Raw genomic sequence first — 25,409 nt, forward strand, 5'->3', positions numbered from 1 at the left:
GAGCTGTGCAGTGGATGCTGAAATCTTATTCCAGCCCCAGTGATAACTCACATGATGTGCTGTGAAACACGACCCAGTCTGATGTAAAAATGACAGGGCTGCCAAGTTATGAAATTCTAGAGCAGCAACGAAGGGCAGTGCACCAGGAACCCGAGGTCACGGACCATTCTGATTACACGTGGTTTGCCATAAAAGTTGTATTTAGAACCTCACACCCAAAAAATTCCACATCAACTCCTTTAAGAAGGGCATATAAAACACCATTCAGCTTCCTACAGGAGTGCTCAACAAAATGTCCCACCGCACAGCACAAAATCCTTCTGCGCTGCTCCACCTTTTGGAGTTTTTGTGAAAACATGAAAAACAGTGCAAAACAGCAAGGCTTTTAATATGTACATCATGAGCATTGTCAACTGAAGAACTACAATATGCAACATGACAGTCAGCATTTTAGACCCTCACAATTCTCAGGTAGTATAGTTCTAATTTGTATCAGCCTCACTCATGTAATGCTGTGAATGCCCAAAACATAAATATTTTGAAATTACAGATCATTAGAGACCCCATTTGGAAATCTGAAACAAGAAGTCTTTCCTGGGCCAAGGAGGGTCACAGGCCCTGTATGAGCCGCTTGTTGCTGTAGTGTTGGTTTACAGGAGGACTGCTCAGCAGAAACATATCTGATGCCCTTTGAGTAACCCGATTTCACACCAGAAATCAATTTCCTGACAGTTTAAAGAAGGGCTGGCATGCACATCTGAAACAGAGCTTACACCCATCACCTTGTACCTCTAGTAGTGTAGTGACCGAGTGAAAGCTCAGTTATGGACACAAATTAGAATATAAATATTTTTTCTTTACATAAATCATCCATGACTTGTGAAAGAAATCAGGATGGGACAATTTACTGCACCTTTTCAGTTTTTGGAAATGTAAAGAATCATTTACATAAGCCCCTTGGTTTTAGGTTTTACTTTTTGCACTATATATATATATATATATATATATATATATATATATATGTATTCAATGCAATAAAATTTAGATATTGTTAGGTTTAAAAGAAAGAGAAGTAACTTGCTTCAATTTTATTGTTTTTATTCTGTTGTATGTGTGTGTTAACCCTTTCAGTCCTGCTGGACTTCAAGGTATCTCAGCGCCGCTTAGAGTTCTTAAAGTTAGGGTCAAGTTGCCTGCCATTGGCTAGATGACACCAAGACACATTAGCCCTTATTTTCAAAGTGTTTCACCCATTTTTTTTTTTTTTTTTTTTTTTTACATTCCAAAACGAGATACAAAACACATTGAGAGTGCATAAGAAAACTTAACTTAGTTGTTTGGTTTTAGTTTTGTAAAATGAACACGTGCTTTACCTCTTTCAATAAATGGCTTGAAAGCATGGCCCATTGACTGCTCTAACCCAGGTTACATATATCAATTCCTTTTTAAATCAATTTCCTTGAAGGAATTTTAATTGGTTGCCATGGTAAAGAGCTTTTTTTTTTTTTTTTTTTTTTTACAGAACACTGCCAATTGCAATTTTGATCAATATTGTGTTGGAATTGATTACAAGGGAATGGGAAATTGATTTTATAAAGGAATTTGAATTGAAAAACATGAATTGAGCCCAACCCTGCTCAGAATTACTGCTCTCATCATAAATAAAAGGCAAGCAGTCATTGACACTTTCAAACTATTTACTCTTTAAACACCTGATCTGATGACCAGAAAAACTAAACCACAACAAACACACCATAAAAAGAGAAGAGTCAATACCGTAATGTGGAATATACTACTCCAATAAAGGCTTACCCTTGTCTGCTGAGGATGTTTTGTGCTTGGTGCTCAATGAACAGGTCACCCGGTGACTGCTGTGGAGACTGTGGTGATGACTGGTGGCCATGTCTGGGTGAGCCTGGCACCTCACCAGCCGAGACTGTGGCGGTGTTGGAAACATCCATAAACGACGGTTTCCCATAAACCCCTGTTTGGGCTCCCAGATCCTGTGCCCTCTTGTAGTTCTCCAGATTCATCATCCTCTCCCGGTCGGAAAAGCAGTCCACGCTCTCTCGGAAAGCATTCTCTTTCGACTGCATGATCTTTGGCTCTCTCACAAGTCCGCTCCTGGTGCTGTACAGCGAGCTCAGTTCTCTGTCCTCCTCCTCCTGCTCCTTTCTGTTCTGCGAGGCTTGGGCATGTTGAGCCAGTGCGGGATCTTTTCGCATTCGTGGGTACTTGGGCGAGAAATCCGATTCCAGTTCGTGGTCCAGTGATATGCCGTATCTCTCTGCCAGCTGGCGCCTCCGCTCTGCCTTGTACCTGGCTATCCTCTCTGCCTTTGAATCCGTGCCTGCAGTTTCCATGCTTCCCGTGCTGTAGGTTGAGTCTGTGTGAATAGACTGGGGCTCAGCGCGACACCTAGCTCTGGACTGTCTCTCTGAAGAGGGGTCTTCACTCTCCTGGAGATTAAGTTCTTCTTTACTGAACCTTCTTGCTGTGAAAATCAGGTGGGGGGGGGGGGGGGGAGACAGCCAGTAATTTTCAATTGAATTTTAAAATGACATTTTTCACTACATTGAGGATTTTCACCCGAACGCTGAACAAGTCAATGCCAAGTTTTACAAATATGAATCACGCTTTTGATGAATGAATCCCACCTTACCTGCACATGGACTGCAAGGGTCGTTGGCCCGAGTATATCTAGGAGTGTCTTCTTCCAGCAGGCGATGTGAAACTAAACCAGCACAGCTTTGCAACTGGGTGTCACTTTCAATGGCTTCTAAACGCCTGGCAATCCTCTCTTTCCTGCAGAAAATCGAGTTCAGAGATGGTATCAGAACATTCAAGGTGCATATATGAATGTTGTAGTAGTACTACTATGACTGCTACTACTACTACTACCACTACTACTACTACTACTACTACTAATAATAATAATAATAATAATAAAATATGAACCAATACAAATAAAATATGAATAAAAAAAATAGTGTCCACCACCACATCAGTTCTGCAGAAAGATCAAGCCCAGATTCCATCACCTCACCCATAGTGACATTAAGGGCTTTGGTTACTTACAGGTCAAAGGATAACCAAGTTCTTTATACTGTATTCCTCTTGTCTGATAAAATGTCGACTACTCCATTCACATTTCATTCATATCTAAGCTTCATAGGAAGTGATGTCATTGTACCTGTTCATTTCCAAAGCAGTATGGCTGTCAGGTTCAAAACGCTTTCTTAATTCTGAAACTGAAAGAAAAGAAAAAAAAAAGTAAAAAAGGTTTTATAAAATGCACAGAATTCAAAATTGTTTAAGAACTTTGACCCTGACACCTACAATATCTATATATCCATCTATCTATCAATGAAATTCACCACATAAATCAGATATTTTTTTAAAAATTCCATGGTTTGTTTTAGTTTCCCAAATTCTACCTCCATTATTACAGATCTAAAGAGTGCTGGGACCTCAACAGTAAATCATATGACAACTCTGTAGCAGTTCTCTGAGCCTGGGTGGGGGGGGGGGGGGGGGATACAAAAATAGGCGCTGCAGTCTTTTCAGATCCAGACTCTTAACTCAAACATTACATGTCACTTCTAACACACAGTCGTTTAGTATGTATAGTTTTAGATATATATATATAATTTTGTATTACATTGGCATATACATTGGCGTATTACATTTTATTACATGGCTTGTAATAAATGAGAACCAATATGGTGAGTTTTTTCTCCTTCTCTTTACAATGCCATTTCAACGTTTGTTTTATTTGAAGTATTTCAAGTTAAATTTCAGGTTTTCGTTTGCTTGTTCAGCTACAAAAAAGCACAAGTAAACCTCATGTTATTACTTTATGAAAAACGTGTCGATGGCAAGTAATAAAAAAAGTGACAAAAAACTTTATGTACTGTTACTTCGGGAATAAACAAAACAACGTTAAACTTGAACTGCTATTTGGCAGCCTTTGTTTTGTAGTTCATGCACTGGGGTAAAGTAAGGCCTACACAGCGTATTCTTTACTCCTGGGATATCTTTCTATTTTAATGTGCTTCATAGTGTAAGGTCTTGGTATAAAATAAAGGCACACACACAGGGGCCACACCCCCCTGCTGCCATGCTGAGAAATACAATGGCTTGTATTAATTTAAATATCTGTTTGTTTTTCAAAAAGTGAGTGAATATCCGAACATGAAAATCCTGTGTTCGCCCCAGCACCTGGCTGGGAACCCGGGTATTTTTCGGGTAATGACTTACCTGAAATTTATATATATATATATTAGTCCCTTCAGATCTGTAGACTTGTGTACCCTTTTTCAATACTAGAAACATCAACATTAATACTACTACTACTACTAATAATAATAATAATAATAAAACAAACCTTCGGCTATAACTAACCACCTCCGCATTGAAGTCAACTCTTTTGTCTTAATAAAAATGTGTGCTATGTAACTAAGCTTTCGAAATGAAAATCATTTTATGTTACAACAAAGCTGGAAACTATATTGTTTGTAAAAAGGAGTTATGCAGTCATAACTCTGTCGTGAATACAGATTGTCAAAAAGCACTGTTTAAAAATAAAAAACACAAAAAAAAAAAAAAAAAAACTTGAGGAACACATGAACTTTTCTCATCAGGTTGATTTGGGATTCTTGCATGCTGGACTAAGATTCGGTGCACTTTGAAATGATTCTTGTCAGATTGACTTTGAATAGAAGCTTCATTTTAGATTTTTGTTTTTTGTATTGTGTTTTAATTATTTAATAAATAGGATAAAGCAAAGGCAGAATACAGCATTGTGACGGAAAGATGAGTTCTGGTGATGAATCTTCCTCCCGACCTGCGAGGGCGCTAAAGAACGAGAGGAGAAGTATCTGGAAGGGCTGGCCTGACGGTTCGTTTCCGGGTCAGGGAAGTGGGTCAGCCTGGAAAGAAGCGCGACTCTGTTGTAAGACCGTATTGATTTGAAAGGTAAACGAGAAGCAGCTGCAAGTAATAAGGCAGCTGCAACCGTTTACCTCGATATCATGCAGGATTACACATAGGGGCCAGGGTAACGCTGATCTTTTCCTTCGTTTGGGTTAAACGAGTGGAGAGAGAGAAGGACTGAGAGAGGAGCTCTCAGAGTGGATTGTGTTCGTGTTTTGTACTGTTGTGTCTGTCCGTGTAACTGTGTGTTTTTGTATTCAGCACTAGACAGTTAAGCACACCTCCGGAGCTGTCGCCAGGGTCAGCACGATCCGGAGCACCACTACACACCACACAAGCTGTGTCTGCACCGAGCACCTGCACATCTTCACGCACCCAGGACTGGTGACCGCGTCTTGTGTTTTGGTTCGGGACTGTGCCCTATTTTTGTTATCCCCGCGCTTTACACATTGTTGTGTATAGACGGGGATTTATTATTTTACGGTCACCAGACCTGGATTATAATTAAAGCACCTTTTTTTTCACTGAAATACCGTTGTCTGCCTGTCACTCCTGCATCGCATCACCGCTACACTTGTTCCCCTTACCAGCCACTTTGCCACAAGCATACATGAGACAAACAGGTACATGTAATTCTACTTTTCTTCACAATCTCTTCTCATTAACTTACTCCAACAGTTTATCATTCATTTTGATTGTCTTTTCGCTATAACAAACCCCTCTATATAACGAACAAAAGGCTTGGAACCTAACAGGTTCATTATAGCGTTTTGTTTTATATATATAAAAGCTCAAAAAGCCAGCTGCCCAACGATTTTCCAAGGGAACAAGTGTTTGAATCAAAACATTGGAAGAATTTATAGGTTTTTCATGGCACTACTTATATGCAGTGCCGTGAAAAAGTATTCCCCCCAGTCTGAGTTTCTGCATTTTTGCATATTTCTGACACTGAATGTTATCAGATCAACCAAAATTTAATATTAGATAAAAGGGACCCTGAGTGAACAAATAACACAAAATGTTGATATGTATTTCATGTATTTATTAAAGAAAGTTACGCAACACCCAATGCCCCCGTGTGAAAAAGTAATCGCCCCCTTAGACTCAATAACTGATTACGCCACCTTTAGCACCAATAACTGCAACCAAACGCTTCCGCTAGTTATTGATCAGTCTCTCACAGCGCCAAGGAGGAATTTTGGCCCAATCCTTCATGCAGAACTGCTTCAACTCAGTGACATGTGTGGGTTTGACAGCATAAACTTTGACTAGGCCATTCCAAAACTTAAAATTTCTTGTTCTTCATCCATTCTGATGTAGACTTGCTTCTGTGTTTTGGATCATTGTCTTGTTGCATGACCCAGCTGCGCTTCAGCTTCAGCTCACGGACAGATGGCCTGACATTCTCCTGTAGAATTCTCCGATACAGAGCAGAATTCATGGTTCCGTCAATGATGGCAAGTCATCCAGACTTCAGACGAGCATTCATGTTCTTCTTAGTGAGCAGTGATTTCTGTCTTGCTACTCTGCCATGAATCCCATTTTTGCCCAGTGTCTTTCTGATGGTGGAGTCATGAACACTGACATTAGCAGAGTCGAAAAAGGACTGCAGATCCCTGGAAGTTGTTCTAGGGTTCTTTGTGACTTCCTGGATGATTATACGCCTTGCTCTTGGAGAGATTTTGGCAGGACGGCCACTACTGGGAAGAGTCACAACTGTCACAAACTTTTTCCATTTGGACAATATTGCCCTGACTGTGGTTTGGTGCAGCCCCATAGCCTTAGAAATGGCTTTGTAACCCTTTCCAGACTGATGGGCATCAACAACTTTTTTCCAGAGGTCTTCAGGAATTTATTTTAATCGTAGCATGATGTGCCTCTAGAACCTATGTGCTGATAACTTTACTCTGATGGTAAGGGCCAAAGTTAGTCAGATTTACAGAACCAGTCAAAGGTTTGAGTACACTTGCTGGAAACTACTTTTTTTCCATAATTGACAATGTTTTACATTGTATACATTTCTGTAAATACTTGAAAATGAAAACACATGTTACAAAATACAAAACATAAGTAATATCAAAGCAAAGTTGCAGAAAATTGTCTAGAAATCTTGGATTCCTCGAAATAGCCACCCTTTGCCTTAATAACAGCCTCACAAACACGAGGCATTCGGTTAACAAGTTTCAGCAGGAAATCACCCGTCATGTCTTCCCAGCTCTTCTGCAGCAATTCCCAGAGATGTAGGGCACTTGTGGGTAGCTTTGCTTTGACTCTTCTGTCCAGTTTGTCCCATACAAGTTCTATGGGATTGAGGTCTGGAGACTGGGCAGGTGAGGTTATTATATTGAGTTGTCCTTCACTTTCTGGTCATTATCTTAAGAACATAAGAACATAAAAAAGTTTACAAAAGAGAGGAAGCCATTTGGCCCATCTTGCTCATTTGGTTGTTAGTAGCTTATTGATCCCAGAATCTCATCAAGCAACTTCTTGAAGGATCTCAGGGTGTCAGCATCAACAACATTACTGAGGAGTCGATTCCAGACCCTCACAATTCTCTGTGTAAAAAAGTGATTTTCTGTTCTGAATGCCCCTTTGTCTAATCTCCATTTGTGACCCCTGGTCCTTGTTTCTTTTTTCAAGTCAAAAAAGTCCCTTGGGTTGACATTGTCAATACCTTTTAGAATTCTGAATGCTTGAATTAGGTCGCCGCGTAGTCTTCTTTGTTCAAGACTGAACAGATTCAATTTTTTTAGCCTGTCTGCATATGACATGCTTTTTAAGCCTGGAATAATTCTGGTCGCTCTTCTTTGCACTCTTTCTAGAGCAGCAATATCTTTTTTATAGCCAGGTGACCAGAACTGCACACAATATTCAAGATGAGGTCTTACTAGTGCATTGTACAGTTTTAACATTACTTCCCTTGATTTAAATTCAACACTTTTCACAATGCATCCGAGCATCTTGTTAGCCTTTTTTATAGCTTCCCCACATTGCCTAGATGAAGACATTTCTGAGTCAACAAAAACTCCTAGGTCTTTTTCATAGATTCCTTCTCCAATTTCAGTATCTCCCATATGATATTTATAATGTACATTTTTATTTCCTGCGTGCAGTACCTTACACTTTTCTCTATTAAATGTCATTTGCCATGTGTCTGCCCAGTTCTGAATCTTGTCTAGATCATTTTGAATGACCTTTGCTGCTGCAACAGTGTTTGCCGCTCCTCCTATTTTTGTGTCATCTGCAAATTTAACAAGTTTGCTTACTATATCAGAATCTAAATCATTAATGTAGATTAGGAATAGCAGAGGACCTAATACTGATCCCCATGGTACACCACTGGTTACCACACTCCATTCTGAGGTTTTTCCTCTAATCAGTACTTTCTGTTTTCTACATGTTAACCACTCCCTAATCCATGTACATGTGTTTCCTTGAATCCCAACTGCGTTCAGTTTGAGAATTAATCTTTTGTGCGGGACTTTGTCAAAAGCTTTCTGGAAATATAAATAAACCATGTCATATGCTCTGCAATTATCCATTATCAATGTTGCACCCTCAAAAAAATCAAGCAAGTTAGTTAGACACGATCTCCCTTTCCTAAAACCATGTTGACTGTCTCCCAGGACCCTGTTACCATATAGGTAATTTTCCATTTTGGATCTTATTATAGTTTCCATAAGTTTGCATATAATAGAAGTCAGGCTTACTGGTCTGTAGTTACCTGGTTCAGTTTTGTTTCCCTTTTTGTGGATCGGTATTACGTTTGCAATTTTCCAGTCTGTCGGTACCACCCCTGTGTCAAGAGACTGCTGCATGATCTTGGTTAGCGGTTTGTAAATTACTTCTTTCATTTCTTTGAGTACTACTGGGAGAATCTCATCCGGCCCAGGGGATTTGTTTATTAAGAGCTCCTAGTCCCTTTAACACTTCTGCCTCGGTTATGCTAAAGTTATTAAAAACTGAATAGGAACTGGAAGACATGTGGGGCATGTTGTCCGTATCTTCCTTTGTAAAAAGTAATCATTTAATATATTTGCTTTTTTTTTTTCTTCATCTACGTTTTGCCATTTGTATCTCTTAAACATTTAACCTCCTCTTTGAATGTTCTCTTGCTGTTGTGATATTGGAAAAACATTTTGTAATTGGTTTTAGCCCCCTTAGCAATGTCCATTTCTATTTCTCTCTTGGCCTTTCTAACTTCCTTTTTGATTTGTGTTTGCAGTTCCGTGTACTCTTTCTGTGTACTTTCTTTTTGGTCCTTTTTTTGGTCCATCTTGCTGTGCTGAAGGACTGCCCAACTAGCCGTAATCCTGATGGAATGGCATGCCTCTGAAGTATGCTATGATAGCCATGCTGGTCGAGCTTGCCATAGACTTGGTAAAGATCACCAACTCTGTCACCAGCAAAGCAACCCCTGACCATGACACTGCCTCCTCCATGCTTGACATTGGGAACCATACAAGCAGAACTCATGAGCTCACATTACAAATTCTCGGCGGTTGGATCCAGATAGTTCACATTTTGACCTTGTTCAGTCCTCATGAGTGCCAGTTTCTTCAAATTGTTTGATGGTCTTGGCCACAGCAGTTACAGACACTTGCAAAGTTCTTGCAATTTGTCTTAAAGATTGACCTTCATTACTTAAAGGAATTACAGACTGTCTTTTTCTTTGTTTAACTGAGCATATTTTGCCATTTTCTGCTCCCTTACATTCAGGAATGACAATTGTGCCTATGCTACCTATATTTACAGTAATCATGGACCCTCACCTGTTAACAATAATTGCTGACAAAAGGTTAATTAGGTAACATACTAGTTAACTCAGAGAACATCTAACAAATACACTTTTATACATAGGCCAGTGTTCTAACACCGTGTTGTACACATTACAGACCTTTAACTGACTTGGGCTTCAGACTGAAATCCCCTTGCTTTGGGTGACCATTTCACTGAAATTGACAAGATTTACATTTACATTTAAAAATTAATCATAAGTGAATTGCATTCAAAAATTTATCAGCTTACACAAGTACACGTATCATATAATGAAATAAAGTGTTTATAGACACGTTTATAAGTTAAAAGCATAGTTGATCATAAAAACCTGGTTTCAAGCAGGTGTACTCAAACTTTTGACTGGTATTGTATATTGGGCAGGTCTGGCCCAAATCAGGCCTGATTGTTAACCAAAGTATTCAAACAGCTGACCCTAATTATCCCTTTAATTGGGTTGAGTTAACTAGGGGCAATAACTTTTTCACACCTGATGATTGCATGTTTGATTACCTTGTACACCAAACAAATGAAAGAAGCACCAAACTTTGGTGTCGTTTTTTCTCTCAGACTCCTTCAATATACTACTACAACCCACAAAATGATCTGACCAAATTCAAGGTGAAAAATGCGCAAAAATGCAGAAAATCAGAGGAAGCGAATACTTTATCATGGCACTGTAATTTTATATTATATCACGTACAATTTATGTTTTACATGTACTGTAGTGCAACCTGATCCTTTAAAAAAAAACAAAAAAAAAAACTTAAAGATATTGGTTAAACTGTAGGCTTACTGAGATATGGGTTGGGGGATGAGAAGGGCAACATATTCTTAGCAGGGTTTAGGTTGGATGCTCCCACAAGACTCGTTTTAGAATCACTAAGGCTGTATGTGTGCTGGCAGGAGGACCATCCAGGTACATGACCAGGGTACAGTATTCATAGCAGGTATGAATTACATCAGTACCTCTCATTAGCTAACCTCTCCCCCAAGGAACTGAAAGATTGATGTGCTATTCTTATCCAGTTTGATGACTTTGATTCTAATATGTCATTATGACATCATGCCTAAAGGCAGCGATTCTATAGAATGAATCACATTCCATTCCCATCCCCACCATATTCCAAGTGAACAGCTGGTGGCCTCCAGTGGGATCCTTTGCTTGGTTTCGAATCACATGCTGATGTGAAATGAGCTCAGAGGCAGATCAAATGGCACCATAACAAATTCACAACAGCACTGAGAACACAACTACAAAAGACAAAAGAAAGACGCTTCAGGATTTAGAACATTCTCTTTCAAAAGGCGAGGTCAAGATTAACAGACACTTACTCTGCAAGTCACTGTTTGAACTAAAACAGTTACCCCCGAAAGTTGTTTTTTGGCCTACACCATACGGACAGCTTGTTAAATTAGCATCCCAACAAGACTTATCATACTAGTCAGTAAAATATAATACATATCGTCCACCAAGGTTATTAAGCAGAACCAGGAGACTGACATCATCCACATTTGATATCTGATATCATCATCATCTCAGAGCTTCCTAAGGTACATCATTCAGGTGCCAATACAATGGAGAAGTAGATCACTGTGGTGAACTGTACTACAACACAATAAGTTAATGGCATGCATACTTTTAATATAAGAAGTCATTTCACAGAGTAGGTAGAACCCAAACTGCTTGAGATGGCTTCACTTATACAGTAGGAAACACCCAGTGGCAAGGCAGAACTCATGCATGAGCAACTCGCCAATGCACTGGGGATACCCTCAAGGATGCCCATACCAAGCTTCTTAAACTGAAAGAAACGCTCTGAAAATACAATTCAAAATTCAAGTGTGACCGACAGCCCATCTATACTGATGACCCCCATATACCCATTGGCTAGGGGGCATGTATCCCCTAGTAGATACAAATCAATAACCTACTGTAGGTTTGTTGAAATGCTAAAGTAACGTTTCACTGAAACCAAGGATCTGTGTTCCCTGTGCAGCAACCGAACACACTGATCTAAGAAACACTGCCTGCCAAGGTGAGAACTTACTCACACAGAGTGCCAATGGACAGTCACCAGGTGACAGACGACTGCATTGACAATAACAGTTTAAATCAAAGGCATACCGCTAACCTTTCTTTAAAACCATTTATTTTTGGCATAGTAAGACTCACATATAAAAATACAACTTGAAAAATAACTTCTTGATATCTAAAAGCCACCTTACATGGTTTCCAAAAACACTATAAAAAGAAAGTTAACAGGCTGTACACCGTACCATCGTACATGAAAAGCATGAGGTTTCAATTTACAAACATGGAAATTTTGCTTTTACTCAGTTGTTTAAAAACGTTGTACCTGCTAATTAACATGTTTAATCAAATTGTAATTCTTGCATTACATTTCTTTATATCCAAACACAAAACAAACGTAAAAAACACAAACATATCTAGCACTTCATAACTAACATATTCAAAGCATGCCGCAAAAAGAAGAAAAAGATTCACAGACCTTTTGGAAGCACTGCCAAAATATTAGCTTCAATGTCCTCTGTGCTCTTATACAATTGTTCTTTGTCTTCGAAGAACAATTCTTTCTGGAAGCTGTGAAGAAAACACAGATGAGCCAACAAACTTAAAACAGTCAGTTTATGATAATAACAAAACCGAAGTTGGTATGCAATGTTTCAGGTTACCTCTAGTTGACATGGGCCATTCATTTCACAATATTTATGTTTTTATATATATATATATATATATATATATATCTCGAAAAAATTAAGAGACCACTGCAAATTTTTCTTAAATCAGCATCTCTACATGTATGGCAGCCATTCCATTCCAGTGTCTGTTGAATTCCAACACAGGCACACCTCATTCTGCTGAATGAGGTACTGATTAGGGGATCACCTGAACCAAATCTTATTTAACGAGGAAAAGTATAAAAACCACTTCTGTGGTCATCACTATCCTCTTGCAATAGGACCAGCTGGATGGCAAAACAGTGCTAGTAGTACCTCAAAAGTAATTGGAATAAAAAAATAACTATTGACCATGCCCAAAAGAGTTGAAAAGGAAAGTTTTGAGTGAGGAAAAGGGTTCAATTCTGGCTTTACTGGCAGAAGGATACAGTGAGCGTCGGGTTGCTTCCATCCTTCAAATATCAAAGACGGCGGTTCATAAGAACAAGGTCAAGCAGCACACACTGGGGACAACAAAGCTACAGACCGGCAGAGGGACGAAAACGACTCTCCACTGACCAGGATGACCGCCAACTCATTCGAATGTCACTCAGCAACCATAGGATGACATCAAGTGACCTACAAAAAGAATGGCAAACGGCAGCTGGGGTGAAGTGCACGGCGAGGATGGTTCGAAACAGGCTCCTAGGGGCAGGGCTGAAGTCGTGCAAAGCTAGAAAAAAGCCCTTCATCAATGAGAAGCAAAGAAGAGCCAGGCTGAGGTTTGCAAAAGACCATAAGGATTGCACCATAGAGGACTGGAGTAAGGTCATCTTCTCTGATGAGTCCAATTTTCAGCTTTGCCCAACACCTGGTCGTCTAATGGTTAGACGGAGACCTGGAGAGGCCTACAAGCCACAGTGTCTCGCACCCACTGTGAAATGTGGTGGAGGATTGGTGATGATCTGGGGGTGCTTCAGCAAGGCTGGAATCGGGTAGATTTGTCTTTGTGAAGGACGCATGAATCAAGCCAAGTACAAGGTTGTCCTGGAAGAAAACTTGTTTCCTTCTGCTCTGACAATGTTCCCCAACTCTGAGGATTGGTTTTTCCAGCAGGACAATGCTCCATGCCACACAGCCAGGTCAATCAAGGTGTGGATGGAGGACCACCAGATCAAGACCCTGTCATGGCCAGCCCAATCTCCAGACCTGAACCCCATTGAAAACCTCTGGAATGTGATCAAGAGGAAGATGGATGGTCACAATCCATCAAACAAAGCCGAGCTGCTTGAATTTTTGCGCCAGGAGTGGCATAAAGTCACCCAACATCAATGTGAAAGACTGGTGGAGAGCATGCCAAGACGCATGAAAGTTGTGATTGAAAATCAGGGTTATTCCACCAAATATTGATTTCTGAACTCTTCCTAAGTTAAAACATTAGTATTGTGTTGTTTAAAAATGAATATGAACTTATTTTCTTTGCATTATTCGAGGTCTGACAGCACTGCATCTTTTTTGTTATTTTGACCAGTTGTCATTTTCTGCAAATAAATGCTCTAAATGACAATATTTTTATTTGGAATTTGGGAGAAATGTTGTCAGTAGTTTATAGAATAAAACAAAAATGTTCATTTTACCCAAACACATACCTATAAATAATAAAATCAGAGAAACTTATAATTTTGCAGTGGTCTCAATTTTTTTCCAGAGCTGTGTGTGTGTGTGTGTGTGTGTGTGTGTGTGTGTGTGTGTGTGTGTGTGTGTGTGTGTGTGTGTGTATATATATATATATATATATATATATATATATATATATATATATATATATATATATATATATATATATATATAATGTACACACACACACACACACACACACACACATATATACACACATACATACACACATATACATCCCTCACAGGAATGAACATTAAGCAAATCAAAGTTCCTTTAAAGACTTGTAGTTGCCCCTAGCATAGTATTGACAAACATGAGCTAATGCTAATGTTGAGCTAATGTTCGTAATGTTGTTGAAGCTGACACCCTGGGATCCTTCAAGATGCTTCTTGATGAGATTCTGGGATCAATAGGCTACTAACAACCAAATGAGCAAGATGGGCCGAATGGGCTCCTCTCGTTTAAACTTTCTTATGTTCTTACAAGCTGGTAACACGAAGGGAGAGCTGGAGAACATGGTCATATATTGCTCTATTATACAGTAAGTGGAGGGGATGGACGGACTACTCACACACCAATGTGTCACATGTGCCCTGTACATATGGTGACATTTACATGGAACAGATTCAATTCTTTGTACCTTAGTGCTCTCCTTTGCAATAGTCTTGAATTTCCAAATCTGATGGAACCCTCACTTTCAAATCCTACAAGAAACAAAAAAGGCAAAGTAACAGGTTAACCTTTTACCATTTCAAACATTAATATCAAAATCAAACATTTAAAAAGGATCGGTCAGATGGAAGAGTCTCGGGTCACTTATTTTAATGAAGATACATATTGTTTATTGAAATATCTAATGCAACAACAAACAAACTCAAATCAAAAGGTTGAATCTTTTGGTCCCTAAATAACCTTGGTAGGCTCTTTAAAATCTCCCTTTTGCCTCATTTGACTATTTATAAAAAAGGGTTATTTGGGATTCCCCCAGTTATACACATGAGGCAGGTACCATTGCATTCCCGTCCCCTGAAGAGGTAACCCCTGGACAGGTGTGATTCACTTCGGGAGAAACTTGGTGCATAAATGCTTAGATTCACTTCTACACCATTTTCTGTTTGTCACAACACCATGTTGACTTTTTAAACTCAGATTTAAAAGCATCCTCAAGGCCTTGCTACAGCTCCCAAATCTGTCATATAACCAAGTACAGTTGGTACACCAGCGTGTAACCAATAACCGGTCCCCCTGCAAAAATGCTCATAGAACTACTGCGGTTCTTGCATCTACAGGGAGAAAATATTATAAGTATGATCAGCAAGGAAGGTGAATATTATGCACGCACCTCAGTTCAGCTGAATAGCTCAGCCAATGAAGATTCACTGACCTTGGCCTACATTCAGATTGGTGGAAAAGCTTGGTTTTTTAATGTGCAAGCTAAATTTCCATCACAGGACCCAGTTTAATATAAGCCATATTTAGCCCCACCCCAAACAGCACTAATGATCTACTAGTTTTGGACAAAAGATAATAGACCAAGAGATACTTCAAGGCATGCTGGAAGTCAAGGGCATCAGCACACCGCAACACAGGGGTTATACAGTACAAGCCTTAACTCAACAGGGTTCATTATGTAGTAAAGATTAGATAACGAATCTTAAGATGCAACAAAGCGAATTTGAATTTTGCAAAACAAGTTACAGTTCAATCACCAGTAGCTAAGGTAAAGGACATTGAAGTTCCTTTGTGCTGTAAAAGGAAAAACCTGCAGTTTATATCTCGAGGATAACCTATGCCTGCATCAGCTTCTATAAACACAGTAGCTTCTCATCATGTGTTCTGTCATAATGAGGAACGATCCCTGGTTACATTCTTTTAGAATTATGTTTTGCTACTTTAATAACTTTCTTACAACTGCACAAGGTGCTTAATTAGGACTCAGTAATAACTATGTCAGTCATGGCAAGAAAATATAGGCCAGGCATATTGCCTTGGGTCATGGATTCCATGCAAACCCATTCTGATTGGGCACAGTTTTAATTCACTTCATGGCAAGGCAAATATATCCTTTATGTGTTCAAATGTATAATTCTTGGTGGTTTGCTGCCAATCTTTAGCAACAAAAGATGGCAATTGTGCCTTTTGTGAATTTTGTGCTCTTTTTTTTTTTTAATAAAATCAAGACAAAACAATGAGACACATGCTTGTAAAACTGCAGATTTATGTAAAGGTAGAGTTTATTGGCTGTAGGCCTGTGCTGTTAAAATGGGACAGTATGAGCTAACCAGAAACAGCCCTGTGTAAAAATGACTGCAAAGCAATTGGCATGCAAGAAATCTCAGAGGCCATGTGCACTCAAACTTCATACACTAAAAATTCTGCCATAGATAAATACACTGCACAATATATCTTGACAATCTCAGCTCTACCTGGAAGGCAAAGGAAATTCTCATTTGAAATGGTGTATAAAGTATTAACAGTTTTTTTTGTTTGTTTTGTTTTTTAATTATTTGTTTATGGCCCCAGCCCAATATCAATATCAGCCAAACAAAGCTCATTACTACTCTAATTAATCACCACGTCTTTAAATACATTTGACATTAAAACTTGAGAATGGCAAAACATTTATTGCATAATTTCCCCAATTTCATGCATTTTGCTTTAGTAGAAAATGTTGTATTTAAATGCTTCAGTTGACACCAGTAAAATACATGGCCATAGTTTTATGGTGAAAAAAAAAAAAAAACACCACACACACAACTGCAAAAATCTCCCCAGCAGGTTGAAAATCGCCTGCAAGTCCCTTTAAGTTTTTCTGCATATCAGTGTGCTAGTCACCAAGCCAGGCGATTGTATAATCAGCTTCCCTCTGCACATCCTCAGTCCAATCACCTAAAAAGAAGCAGCGCATAATGGACCGGTCTAAAAATATCCACCTGCTAAAATCACATACTGTACAGGATAATCTTTTGTATTTCATTACAGTACTACAGTTATCCAGCCCACACCCTAAGTCAACAGTAATCTAAATGATCTCTATGTCAATGTTTCTAGAAGAACATTTTCTAACCCTTTGCACTAAATTCAAAAATAATAAATAAAAATGTAATATGTATAATTACACACATAATGTACCGTAAAAACCGGTGTATAGGTGCCCCCCCGCCCCCCTTTTTTGGAGACAACAATTTCAGGAAAAAGCCTATAGGTCACACCGGTGTATAAATCGCTCCCCCTTTTAAGGACCCCCTAAAATACTTAGAAAATAGACCTATACAAAGGTTATTACAGTATATAAATGCACATGAATGCCTTTGACACCTGTTGTGAATATCAAACACACTTATCAAATCACAACACCTATCAAACTCAATTCTTGATGCCATCCACAAAGATCAAAAAGCTCACTTAAACTTTAAGCTCATGCTTGGATACAAAATACTCAAAACTTTACACCTCTACAGTAAATTGACCGTGTACAATTACTGTCTTTGGATCCTCAGACTGCGCAGCACAAGGACACATGACAAACATGCTGTCCAGCAGCACACACTTCGGCACTTACCTTCCCCACAGTACTTTATGGCTCCCACATAGTTGGAAATCCAGCGGTTCCTGAACATAATTGCAGGAGAAGATGAGGTTTCAGCAACAGTACCGGTAGCAGCTAATTTTAAACCAAGACACAGCACTAGCAGGCCTGTCTGTGCTGCAGAGCAAGGAGATTCCTACCAGCAGCTCTGAACAGACTGGAGCTGTCAGGCTATCACTGGGCTCAGGGAATACAGCAAATGCATCGCAAAACACTGCAGGGGCAAAAGCAGCCCAGGCTGGTAATCAGATTACAGGCAACAATTAGGCACAAAAAATGCTAAAACAGATTGGATCAGTGTGCTCAGGAGACTGAACCACGAAAGATCTGCAAATCTGTGGCCAGACGGTGGTCCCAACATAGATTTCCTAGGAAAAGATACAGCACGACAGCTACACAAGTGAGGCTCCTTAAGCAAAGAAGAGAAACAGTCTTCTCTTATGGATAAGAAATTCCACTGATCCCTATGTAATCAGAAAAGTGCAAGGAGTGCTCAGAGAGAGAACGCAAAATCAGCTCCCGGGCTGACAGGGGGATTGGCTCCGACTAATCACATCATTATGTTAAATACTACTTCTATCTAAAGTCAAGCCAAAAAAAAATTATGTTTTCACAGCTGTGATTTATAGACAACATATGAGCTTTAAAACTGTAAAAAGGCAATTATGCATGAACACTACAACAACTCCAGTACCTGTTTCTTATATAAAAATCTCATTTTTTTTATTAGACACTGATTTATTAGCTGGACAGGGACCAGCAACTGGACCTTTAAATTGAGCATAAAACCAGAAAAAGGGAGGTGGGGGGGAGGCGTATTAGGAATTTTAAGTTATGGTTTTGGGAATTTCCATCAGGATGTACCAATGTCTGTTACAAATAGAAATAGCCATAAGCTTTAAATGGGAAGCACCATATTAAGTAAGAAAAGTTGTGAAAAGACTTCTATTGGAAACCATTTTAGAATATATTTTAGCATTGCTGCATCATATTCTACAACTGAGTGTGTTATACAGTAGATCCTTTACAAGCTGATTAGACAAAGTTTTCCATAAGCTACAGAACTAAGAAACAGACAATTACCGATTATGTGAATGGGGATTGTATCACACTTCATATTGTAACGACCTCAAGAGAGCTGGGGTCCCCCTTTAAGATCCTTGAAGGACCTGTGGAATGGACAGGTGACGGGAGCGCCGATTGGACGGGAGGCTGAGGCTAACGGGAGGTTTCCTCCAAACAGATTCTCAGGAGCGCAAGGGGGTGGGGCAGTATAAAAGGTTTGCAGGCTTGATATAATGGGAGAGAAGGAGATGACAAGCGAACTGACTTTTAAGAATAGAGAGAAAAAGAGAGAGAACCACCACAATCCACCATTAATACGGCCAGCCGCGAGACGGGCCCCGACCACCGTTGTGCCATTACTCCCCTGGGAACCTTGGTGAAGGAAGAAAGAGGGCGAGAGGTAGAGGACAGACAACCAGTTGAGCCAAAGGACTGACTGTGAGAATTAGAAGGGAAGCCAGACAGGAGTCCGAGCGACGAGCCAGAGGAGCTGCATCAGGAAAGCAGTGTGTGTGTGTTCAACCCTTCCCCCATTCTTCTGCCTACCCTGTGCTCTTCCACCCCTATATCACTATTCTAAATAAACACAGGCTGTTACCTCCGTTTGCTACAATTACTGTATTTGTCCGATTCTAGAAGGGAGTTACCCAAAAACGCTACAATGTCTATTTTTACAAAAAAAAAAAAAAAAAAAGTTTCCAAAAGAGATTCTATATACCCCCCCTCCCTCACCAGTAAGTTCTTCACAAATGCTCCTCATTACCAAAATCCATAAATATTCTACTTCTTTTAATCTTGGGACAAAATGGCCACGAACAATAAATTGGATAACAGGACTATTTTTCATGCATTATTTATTTTCCAAGCTGAAAGCAATTTGTTCAAACATGCCAAATTCCCTGAAACCTTGCCGATGTCAGTGGGTAACGATAAACATTACAGCAACATTACATCAATTCTCACACTGCCTCCAAGCATGTCATGTAATCCATCAATCCAATTATCATCAATTATCAATACTGCAATCCTTTTAAAATACTGAATGTTACTGGAATGATTGGCTTCATACTTCAGCCATTTTAGATTTCTGCCAAGTACTGTTTCCATAAATAAAAATAAAATTAGATAAAAACTGTACAGTACATTTTAATATTTTTTCAAGTCATCTAAAACGCTTCTTACAGAAACAACCAGCTGTACATTGGTTTTAAGGAACGCTGAGAAAAAGAGTTTGTAAAGGACTTGCTTGCTTGACAATCCATATTAAATGTACACCGATATATACTTCTCTGCCAGTATGTTGAAAGCGAATTCATTGTACAGCTTGAATTTTAGGCAATACAGTTACATTGTATACAGGGTTGGAGTCAAGTCCAAGTCCAAGTGTTCCAAATTGTTTCCTGAAGGACTTGGAATTTGCATTGATTACAACGTAATGGGAATTGGGAATTCATTTTAAAAAAGAAATTGCCCCAACCCTGATAGTGTTTGTTCCTGACCCAAGATCATTCTGCTCCAGTCTATTCCAACAACAATCCTCTTTAACATCCCCTGTATCTCCTGTAGGGGAGGACGTTCAATTTTAAGTGGTACCTTTATTGTTGCATGAAAACCTTCACACAACATCCAAAACCCTACTGGGACTTTAGCTTGTCTTGAGTCTTTCCCTTCAGGCACAATGTTCATTGTGAGAATGGGCTCTCATGATACAAGCCCCTTCCAACAAGGGCTGAGACACATTTGCAGCAAACCGGGGGCCAGAGTGGGGCATCTATTGCTCATCTTACCCCAGAAGCTTTGAAAATATATTGGTATGCCAGAGATAGATAATCTCCCCCTCTCCAGCTCTTTTAAAATGTTTTAATGAGCACTACCTCCTGTGGTATCTAAAAAACACATCTACATGCAGAATGACTGGACAGGGTGTTTGTTTTCCTCAGAATCGCAGAGGATAACCCTCTGTGGCCGACTCACTGTATGCGAAATTAACTTTTTTGTTTGATTTTTCATCAAAGCTTGGTATAGCATTGAAAGTCATACAAAACCAAGAGCAACAACAATGCAACCTGTTATGCAGGTGCCTTTCACACCCAGTCATTTTTTGGTTAACAAGATGAAATGGCAAAAACTGAAAAGCTTCCTTGAATGCAATTAAAATTAATTTATAAAAATCTACCTTCAGTCCTGATCTTCCCCATTTGGTCTAAACAGTGGTCATCCAATGGTGGTTGTATGTGGGTGCCCAAGCATTGTGGCTGTTGTAAGTACCACACAATGCCGCTAGGAGGGCAGTCCTCTAGCCGATTCGCTGGCACACATGCACCGGCAAATCATTGCTCAGAAGACACTACTAAAATGCACTCCCTGGGTTACCGTCAATGTGACCAAGCTGTTAGAAGGTAAGGTACAGATAGTTATGTCTGTTTAGTTGTGTTAATACAAGTGAAAGCAGCAGGCAGGAAGAGTATTTGAGAGATGGGTCTGAGGCAGGTAGGCAGCATACATGTTTCAGTAATGGCAGAGTAAAGAGAGACACTGCCACAGCCCCAGCATCTGCTCTCTCACAGCGAGGGAGTTCTTTCCATTTACAGTGGCTTGCGAAAGTATTGACCCCCCTTGGCATTTTTCCTATTTTGTTGCCTTACAACATGGAATTAAAATTGATTTTTTGGGGGTTTGTATCATTTGATTTACACAACATGCCTACCACTTTGAAGATGCAAAATATTTTTTATTGTGAAACAAACAAGAAATAAGACAAAAAAACAGAAAACTTGAGCATGCATAAGTATTCACCCCCCCAAAGTCAATACTTTGTAGAACCACCTTTTGCAGCAATTACAGCTGCAAGTCGCTTGGGGTATGTATCTTTAAGCTTGGCACATCTAGCCACTGGGATTTTTGCCTATTCTTCAAGGCAAAACTGCTCCAGCTCCTTCAAGTTGGATGGGTTCCGCTGGTGTACAGCAATCTTTAAGTCATACCACAGATTACCAATTGGATTGAGGTCTGGGCTTTGACTAGGCCATTCCAAGACATTTAAATGTTTCCCCTTAAACCACTCGAGTGTTGCTTTAGCAGTATGCTTAGGGTAATTGTCCTGCTGGAAGATGAACCTCCATCCCAGTCTCAAATCTCTGGAAGACTGAAACAGGTTTCCCCCTCAAGAATTTCCCTGTATTTAGCGCCATCCATCATTCCTTCAATTCTGACCAGTTTCCCAGTCCCTGCCGATGAAAAACATCCCCACAGCATGATGCTGCCACCACCATGCTTCACTGTGGGGATGGTGTTCTCAGGGTGATGAGAGGTGTTGGGTTTGTGCCAGACATAGTTCCTTGATGGCCAAAAAGCTCAATTTTAGTCTCATCTGACCAGAGTACCTTCTTCCATATGTTTGGGGAGTCTCCCACATGCCTTTTGACAAACACCAAACGTGTTTGCTTATTTTTTTCTTTAAGCAATTGCTTTTTTCTGGCCACTCTTCCGTAAAGCCCAGCTTTGTGGAGTGTATGGCTTAAAGCGGTCCTATGGACTGATACTCCAATCTCCGCTGTGGAGCTTTGCAGCTCCTTCAGGGTTATCTTTGGTCTCTTTTGCCTCTCTGATTAATGCCCTCCTTGCCTGGTCCGTGAGTTTTGGTGGGCTGCCCTCTCTTGCCAGGTTTGTTGTGGTGCCATATTCTTTCCATTTTTTAATAATGGCTTTAATGGTGCTCCGTGGGATGTTCAAAGTTTCGGATATTTTTTTATAACCCAACCCTGACCTGTACTTCTCCACAACTTTGTCCCTGACCTGTTTGGAGAGCTCCTTGGTCTTCATGGTGCTGCTTGCTTGGTGGTGCCCCTTGCTTAGTGGTGTTGCAGACTCTGAGGCCTTTCAGAACAGGTGTATATATACTGAGATCATGTGACAGATCATGTGACACTTAGATTGCACACAGATGGACTTTATTTAACTAATTATGTGACTTCTGAAGGTAATTGGTTGCACCAGATCTTATTTAGAGGCTTAATAGCAAAGGGGGTGAATACATATGCACGCACCACTCTTCCGTTATTTATTTTTTATAATTTTTTTAAACAAGTTATTTTTTTCATTTCACTTCACCAATTTGGACTATTTTGTGTATGTCCATTACATGAAATCCAAATAAAAATCAATTTTAATTCCATGTTGTCAGGCAATAAAATTGCAAAAATGCCAAGGGGGGGTCAATACTTTCGCAAACCACTGTACAGTTGGTGTGTTCTGCTGACCAGTCGGCAGGCCTGGTTGATAACGGTATATTCTCCTATCCTGTACTTTTCCTATGCTCATTAGAGGTCAAAGAACAGGCCATTTGTTGACAACAAGACCTTGCACATTAAGAATTAACAGGGATTAAGATTTGTTTTAGTACTTCAGGTCACTGGCTTTACCACATTAACTAATTCCCTGATAAATGTTGCTGCTTAGTAACAAATGTGTCCAACTGTTACCGGTCTAGGTTTTTATTTATTTATTTAAAACACAGTTGGTTGACACATTTACAAATAGAGGGACATCCCAATCACAAGTAAGCACATCATTTTCAAACAATCTCACTTATTTTTTTGGCTTCCATGGTCTTCAGCTGCTGATCCAGTTATCCAATTACTGCCAACCTTGGCAGGAGTTTCTCTTCTTGTACCTCTGGGGTTTATGAACTTAACGGAACACCAGAAACTGAGACCTCACCGAGCTGGATTCACTATGCATTTACTCCACAGGCGTGCTGCACCATTTCTTGCAAATGTAAAGAAACACATTCTGTTGCAGGGTGTTAATTCAAGGAAGCCTATGAATAGCTTCACTATTGTGCCTGCTTAAAATCTGTAACATTACCATATATAACCCGTTTTAAAAAAAAAAAAAAAAAAGGAAGGATTAGCAGAGTATGATGCACGAACCTCCATTACGAATTACCTACTTTTTCATGGTCATTTTCAGCTGCTCATGCCAGGACTGGTTTCTCCAAGGGAGAACTGTGTGTTTACAGAACAGCCAACCACAAGGTAGCAATCCTTCTGGCAGTTTAATGATGTTGAACTAGTGCACCCCATGTGCCACTCAACAAACACTGCTGTTCTTTGCTCAGATGGATTCATTAAATCAGAGATGGCTGAGGACTCATAGCGATTCTCACACTTTTTCAAATTGGGACACCCTTTCAAATATGTGTTGCTTCACATTGCAAATATACAGAGAACTTTGCCTGCATCTGCCACAGAAAGGGTTTATTCTACTTAGCAACTTGCGTCGCACCAGAAGGACTGCAGCACTGTATTGTGACTAAGCCATAAGCAGTTGAAAAAAACCCCACACAGCACCATCACCACCACCACCATCTCAGAAAACAAAACCTCAACCAATATGGCTGGAGGGTGGTTTCCTCACACTGCTCTTCTGTTTGATGCAGAATAGCCTTTTATAACAAAGTCAGGGAGCTCCAAAAGCCGGAACACAAGTGGGGCAGATTCAAATGACAAAAAAAGGTGGAACTAACACAAATTCAAACAAAATTCAGCACACAGGTTTGCCAAATCATGCTGTTCTCCAATACCAATGAAGAATTGAACAAAAGAAAAAAAATTAAGTGGTAATACAATTAATAAAATATAAAAAAAAAAAATCAACAAATTAACCAAGCAAACAAAACCAGCAATTTCTACGTGACAGTTGTTAAAGAGTCACTCATGGCAGTGTCATGCGAACAGTCCAAAAAAAAAGAAATTCTTGGCTGCACAATTCTGTGAAAATGCCTAGAAGATACCACTCAAAAAATAAAGACACACTGTATGAAAGACCTTGAGGCTTGAGCAGCAGGGACAGATCAAGGTCAGCTAATCTTCAGACACTAGTTAGCATGAGAAGGAGTTTTCATCACAGACAGCAGAAGCTCTCATTCACACTGGAGTTCTGGGACACTTCTCAGGGGTGATCTAGAGGCAGTTGTTTAAACAGCTATGAGCCGGCATGGTCTGTCCCCAAGCACCTTCTCTCAGCTGCCTACCCTAATAAGGCAATGTGCGATCTGACTGGCTGGGAGATCCTGCAGGGTTTACCTCTGCCAGTAAACGGCAGCTTGCTAGCTACAAAACCCACCTTTTGGCAAGCAGGGGGTACATAAATAATCCTGCTCAGGAGATATGAAAGCACTGATGTCAGTATGTGTTCATGTGATGGGAGATTTACAGTTTGGGGGGGGGCGGGGGGACCTGAAACAATCAAGTATGTGAACTGTTTTAACCCATAGCCAAACATATACTTGACAAATGCCTCACCAGGGATCACTCATACTGGAAAGCACTTTGAAATGTATATATCGTATGGGGAAACTATTTTATCAGCCTTCTTCATTGCAAGTGTTGACGCATTTTAAAAGGCTAGTCAACAACAAAATAAAAGACAGTAATAAGTCCCTCTGTTGGAGATCTGTTGGTTATTTGTTGGTATGATCTACTTCATTATGGCAGATCTGGATGTTTCAAACACCAGTCTAGATGAAAAGCAACTGCTACACCCCGATACCTAATCACTTGATGCATTTTAGTTCAAACTCAGTCGAAGCTCAAGAACCAAAAGAAAAGGGGGAGCAGTAATAGTTATATCACATATTCCAAGAAGTAAGACATTGATTTTAAAGCAGTAGTTCGGAATT

General features: G+C 39.8%; 1 protein-coding gene across 11 annotated transcripts in view; it reads right to left on the reverse strand.

Moving 5' to 3' along the window:
• LOC121314100 (supervillin-like) overlaps positions 1-25,409 on the reverse strand; it is a 97,863-nt gene that overhangs the window by 59,706 nt on the left and 12,748 nt on the right. For all 11 annotated transcript variants that reach the window (XM_041246999.1, XM_041246997.1, XM_041246995.1 and 8 more), the window contains exons 2-7: positions 17,636-17,685; positions 14,714-14,777; positions 12,225-12,316; positions 3,194-3,251; positions 2,663-2,805; positions 1,813-2,494 (exon numbers count right to left, since the gene is read on the reverse strand). In XM_041246999.1, coding sequence (XP_041102933.1) covers positions 1,813-2,494; positions 2,663-2,805; positions 3,194-3,251; positions 12,225-12,316; positions 14,714-14,777; positions 17,636-17,685 — 1,089 coding nt within the window. The remainder of the gene's footprint in view (positions 1-1,812; positions 2,495-2,662; positions 2,806-3,193; positions 3,252-12,224; positions 12,317-14,713; positions 14,778-17,635; positions 17,686-25,409) is intronic.

The sequence above is a fragment of the Polyodon spathula genome, chromosome 4 (genome assembly GCF_017654505.1).
Source record: "Polyodon spathula isolate WHYD16114869_AA chromosome 4, ASM1765450v1, whole genome shotgun sequence".
NCBI lineage: Eukaryota > Metazoa > Chordata > Actinopteri > Acipenseriformes > Polyodontidae > Polyodon > Polyodon spathula.